Consider the following 5791-nt stretch of genomic DNA (forward strand, 5'->3'; position numbering starts at 1 on the left):
TGTGTGTGTGTGTGTGTGTGTGTGTGTGTGTGTGTGTGTGTGTACTTGTTTATATTACGGTGCGGGGTCCAGAGCACGGAAGCACACCAACATTGTGGGGCCCGGTTACGTTGTGGGGCCCAAAATGCCGGACCCCGCATGGGAAACCACTCTAAAGCAGCTTGGGACGCTCTCCTAACATGCCTCATGCATTTTTTTCACTTGGCCCACAAGGTAGCAAAAACTGGAAAAGTGTGTGTCAAGTGTGTGTAAAAATGGGGTCCCCCTGCTAGTTCAAGATGGAACTGCAAGTATACACACACAGGAGTGTGTGTAAGGGCCCATCATGGTCCATGTTTTGACTAATATGATTGGCTGATATCTTATTAGCTTCCTAAAACCTGAAATTTTAGGAAGTGTTTTTTTATAATTAATGTTATAATGAATATATTATAACAGCACATACTAATGTGCTGTTATAAGGTTTTATAACATTATAACAAGTTTTGCGCACATTGCGCAAAACTCTGAAACAGGAGAAGCGGGACATAAAACAGAGCGACGAACTAGATATGAATTATGACATAAAAACAAAGAATCCGATGCTGGACAGTGAAAAAATCAACATATGATGTGAAACACATGACAATTAGGCAGCGCAGCAGGTGATGAGTGAAGATTACTGATGGTTAATAAACGATAAAATAAATCTAGCAACAGGAAAGAAACTAAAGTGGACATAGCAATAAGCCAAGAGAGGATAATACTAATCAGAGAAAACTAATTAGAAATGAATGAAGAACAAAATGCAAGAATAAACTAAGAAACTAAAGTAAATACACTGAAAAAAGTAAGCTATAGAATTTACCTAATAAATCTGAGGTAACAATTTGCATCGACTCTTTTGTGGTGGGTAAAATTTACCTCATATTTATGTATATATTCAACAGCTACTTACTCAGTTAAATTAGGTAAAACTATGTCTTGTTTGCTAATAGGTAATACCTGATGATTAAAAATAAAGGTTAATTAAAATCAGTTGATAACCATTACTTATTCTGAGAAGGTAAGGTAATGTTGGACAATAAAACATATTCCTGTTTTAGGACATCCAGACTGCTCAATAAGAAAGGAGTAGATCAGAGAAAAGGAGAAGTGAGGAGAGAAGAGAAAATGAAAGAAGTGAGGTGATCAGAGCAGAGGTGCAAGGGATGTCCAGTCACATGAAGATTTTCTTGTATCTAAACTCTTACTTGTGTTTCTTCAGCCACATACAACAGTGACTGAGCAAATCAGCAATCTGCAGGTGTATTTATACACAAATAACTGAACTGCCTTGTTTATAAGCAGCAATAATACACTAAATTATCCAAAAAATTAATAAACTGCAGTACAACAGCTTTACACAACATTTCAATGAATAAACCCGTTTTATAACTCACTATGCTAAAGAGAGGTTCCGGAGCTGTCCACTGACCACTACCTGGTGGTGAGTTGGCTCTGGTGGTGGAGGAGGAAGCTGGTCAGACCTGGTAGGCCCAAACGTGTAGTGAGGGTCTGCTGGGAACGTCTGGTGGAGTCCCCTGTGAGACGGAGCTTTAACTCCCATCTCCGGCAGAACTTCGAAAATGTTCCGGGGAAGGTGGGGGACATTGAGTCTGAGTGGACCATGTTCTGTACCTCCATTGCCAAGGTGGCTTATCGGAGCTGCGACCGCAAGGTTGTTGGTGCCTGTTGTGGCGGCAACCCCTGAACCCGTTGGTGGACACCTTTGGTGAGGGATGCTGTCAAGCTGAAGAAGGATTCCTATTGGGTGTTTTTGGCCTGTGGGTTAGTAGACCCAGGACACACTGGCGGGACTATGTCTCTCGGCTGGCCTGGGAACATCTTGGGGTTCCCCCGGAGGAGCTGGAAGAAGTGGCTGGGGGAAGTCTGGGCCTCCCTTCTGAAGCTGCTGCCCCTGCGACCCGACCCCAGATAAGCGGCAGAAAATGGATGGATGGAAGGATGGATGGATGGATTAATTGGGAAGCTGCTATTTAGTCAGAATTTACCTTAAATAGCACTCCACCAATCATCTGATCACACAATTTAATAGTCCTCCTCATGGAGCCCAAAAAAAACACCATTGGCACACACACCTATAAAAATATTTCTGAAACATGTTTCTATGTGGGGTCCTACCAAGTCAGTCATTCACACACACAGACACACACATACTTATGGATTTCTGACACATACATCCTTGTGGGGCCCTCCCATATGGATCAAAGGTTTTCTTATTTTTTAGATCATAGTTCAGGTACCTGATGGCATAAAAGCACATTATATTATAGTTTATGTTCCACACATCTTAAACAGCTAAAAATATCATGTTGAAGGATGCTCCACTACAACCATAAATATTCTGTTATAGGACCTGGTTAGACATCCAGAACTGACTGGGAGGCTAGTAGCTAGAAAGGCTCTTTTGGTTTTGGGAACTACTTCATGTGATTTACAGGTCTTGAGTCTGTCATTTATGTTGTCAGGAAGATGTTGGTGAGTCATTTGTGGTTTTAATTTCAGGTGACAGGCTCTCATGTTCTACTGCGGTAGTCCATTCAACCAGAATCTTCCTTGAGTTTTTCCTTGATGAGACCATCAAAGCAGGATGCCGTCCCACAGGTCACATTCAATTAGACCTTATTGTGAGAAATAATCTTTGGAGACCTCATCTTGTTCTCTTGGCTTTCATGCTTGTTCATTTAGTCTAACTTTAATTGGGAAGCTGCTATTTAGTCAGAATTTACCTTAAACAGAACTCAACCAATCATCTAATCATACATTTTAATGGTCCTCCTTATGGAGCCCCCAGAATAACCCAGTGGCACACACCTATGAAAATATTTCAGAAACATGTTTATATGTGGGGTCCTACCAAGTCAGTCACTCTCACACACATACTCATGGATTTCTGACACATTTATTTAGTGTCCTAACGTTTTTGGAATGTGGTTGTCTTTATATATCGAATCCAGGCTGGGGCAAAAAGTTACAACAGTGAAATTGAGCTATCCAGTGTGGGTCCTTAGGTAAGACCCTTGGAGCTATATAGCCTACCTCATACAATGAGAGACATTGATATGCATAACATGCCGGCTCAGACGTCGCCCGGCCAAACAAGGTCTGTGTCAGGTGCTGGGGAACCAGAGCACCCTGATGAAAAATGGGCTACTGGAACAAGACGGAAATGGGCAAGAGGTGAAAACCTGGATCTGTTGGAATGCTACTACTCAAGTAACCCTAATCAGAGAGGCTACATGCAAAGGATGTGGGAAAAATGGTTAGTTTGACATCCCCAGTCTACAATGACTGCTAAACAACTAGTAGCTCAGTGTTCCAACATCCGCAAACGGCAACTGCTATCACAACCTGAGATTGACGAGGTACAACACAAATGCTACGGCAAGAGGGAGGAGCCTGGATGTCAGGACAAGGGGGAGTTAACTACAACTACCCCAGAGACTGGGTATGAAGCCCCAGTAATGAACGAACCATCAAAGCTGAACGAGACAGCAACTGACCTGAGAGAGAGAATCGTGGCCCGAATGAACACCAGACAACCCCGACGCCAACTACAACGACTGAGTGAAGTACCATCAGAAAGTCTAATTGAAGATGTGAATGCAGCATTAAGAACGATCCCTACCAACACCATAACTGAAACCAATGAACTGATATACAACTCAGCATCAGTGATCCTTGAGATGCTTGGCTATAAGAGCAACCATGAGACCCAATACCCACCATGGAAAAGACGGTTAGAGGCTAAGATCAAGATAACAAGGAGGGAAGTGAGCCAACTGTCAGAGCTCCAAAGAGGTGCAATGAAAAGACCAGTACCTAAGAAATACAGCCAGATGCCCATACCTGAAGCACTCGAAACTGCCAAACAAAGGCTCCAAGCCTTGGCCAGCCGCCTAAAGAGATACACAAGAGAGAATGAAGCCAGGAGGATTAACCGGCTCTTCTTCACCAACCAGCTAAAGTATACTCTCAATGGCAGGGTACTAACAACAGAGCAGACCCACCAAGGCTGGAGACTGAACAATACTGGAAAGGCATATGGGAAAGGGAGGCGTCCCACAACAGCAATGCACAGTGGCTAACCTCTCTACGAGAGGACCACAGCAACCTCCCTGAACAAGCCCCGGTAACCATCACTGTGGCAGATGTCCAAGAAAGAGTCTCAGGTATGAAAAAAACTGAACAGCACCAGGACCTGACATGATCCATGCCTACTGGCTGAAGAAACTCACTGCCCTCCATGAGCGACTGGCAGCTCAACTGAACCAGCTGCTACAAAACGGGACTCACCCTGAATGGTTAACTGAAGGGCGCACAATCCTGATACAGAAGGTATCCCATCCAACCCAGTCCCATCCAACTATTGGCCAATAACCTGTCTCTCTACAACATGGAAGCTCATATCAGGCATCATAGCGGCTAAGATAAGCGGACACATGGATAAATACATGAGCATGGCACAGAAGAGCATCGGCATAAACAGCAGAGGAGCCAAACACCAACTCCTTGTAGACCACACAGTCGCCCGAGATTGCAAAACCCGACACACCAACCTGTGCACCGCTTGGATTGACTACAAGAAAGCCTATGACTCAATGCAACATACCTGGATCATTGAATGCTTAGAGATGTACAACATCAATAGGACTCTAAGAGCCTTCATTGCAAACTCGATGAGGCAGTGGAAAACCACCCTTGAAGCCAACTGCAAACCACTTGCACAAGTGTCCATCAAATGTGGCATATACCAAGGAGATATCTTGTAATTCGCTCCAGATTATTTTCTTGTCATTATATGTTTAAATCCCCTTGTCATATTTTATTTTTATATATATCTTTTCTTTTCTTATGTTTGTGTACAATGTTTCAAACATCGCAAATAAAGATAAAAAACAAACAAACTTAGGAGCAGACACCTATGGGGAGACACGTGCAAACGGAATATCATTGATTACCACACTTCAATCCGATAGGTGGCGGTAAATGCAACTTACATCGGTTGCAATCCGAAAATAAAATACTAAAGAAGAGGACGACTACACGTGCAAACGAAAACGACACGCTACTAGGAAGAAAGCATAACACAGTACGACACGTACAAACGGTAAGTGTTTGTACGTGGGTGGCGGTAAATACAACTTAAATAGGTTGCAATCCGAAAATAAAATACTAAAGAAAAAGACGACGACACGCTACTGGGAAGAAAGCATAACACACAGGTGAGTAAATTGTATGTTAATACTAAATGCAAGAAACTGATGTGGAAATGCTTTTTATCCAAACTCCGACGTTTATATGCAATGATTTTGGCTTCGCGTTCAATATATTGACACGCGGGTGACTTAATGTTTTCTCGTAAGAAATTCGGCTTTTTAACTTATCATTCATCTAATCATGCAGTGTTTTAAATACAATGGTATAAAAGGGAAAGATAGGATTTATAATTGCTCCGTGTTATATTGAGGGGGATTTTGATGCGCTAACATTTCATAACTGCTGATTACAGAACTTGACTTTGGCGTAGCTCACCGAAACTTCTTCGAAACTCGCCAAACATTTGCTAAAGCTCTGTGTTGGTATTTCACCGCGGTAAAGCTAGCCGGCTCTGACTCCAGCCGGCCCAGTACACAATATACAAGTGCGCGGTCGCTCAAGACATTATGGTACACCCATTTACGTGCTGCTTTCACAATAAAACCCATTTACGTGCTGCTTTCACAATAAAAGCGCACATCCGGTCCAT

The 5791-nt window shown here is 42.8% G+C and overlaps 3 protein-coding genes across 4 annotated transcripts in view; 2 read left to right on the forward strand and 1 right to left on the reverse strand.

Moving 5' to 3' along the window:
- The window catches only part of LOC103141308 (synaptotagmin-7-like), a 123071-nt gene that overhangs the window by 44006 nt on the left and 73274 nt on the right, over positions 1-5791 (reverse strand). The gene's annotated exons all lie outside the window — the stretch shown is intronic.
- On the forward strand, positions 3310-4380 carry LOC107836747 (uncharacterized). Its single transcript, XM_016673727.1, has 3 exons — positions 3310-3815; positions 3944-3952; positions 3998-4380. Exons 1-3 carry the CDS (start codon positions 3330-3332, stop codon positions 4250-4252), a joined length of 750 nt encoding a protein of 249 aa, XP_016529213.1. The 5' UTR covers positions 3310-3329; the 3' UTR covers positions 4253-4380.
- LOC103141307 (uncharacterized) overlaps positions 5088-5791 on the forward strand; it is a 19345-nt gene continuing 18641 nt past the window's right edge. Inside the window, exon 1 of the mRNA XM_016673724.1 lies at positions 5088-5267. The gene's annotated coding sequence lies outside the window, so the exon portion shown is untranslated. The remainder of the gene's footprint in view (positions 5268-5791) is intronic.

This window comes from Poecilia formosa, unplaced genomic scaffold, assembly GCF_000485575.1.
Source record: "Poecilia formosa unplaced genomic scaffold, Poecilia_formosa-5.1.2 Scaffold81, whole genome shotgun sequence".
Taxonomy (NCBI): Eukaryota; Metazoa; Chordata; class Actinopteri; order Cyprinodontiformes; family Poeciliidae; genus Poecilia; species Poecilia formosa.

Coding starts and splice junctions, on each gene's coding strand:
- LOC107836747 (XM_016673727.1), top strand. CDS start 3,330: ATGACTGCTAAACAACTAGTAGCTCAGTGTTCCAACATCCGCAAACGG.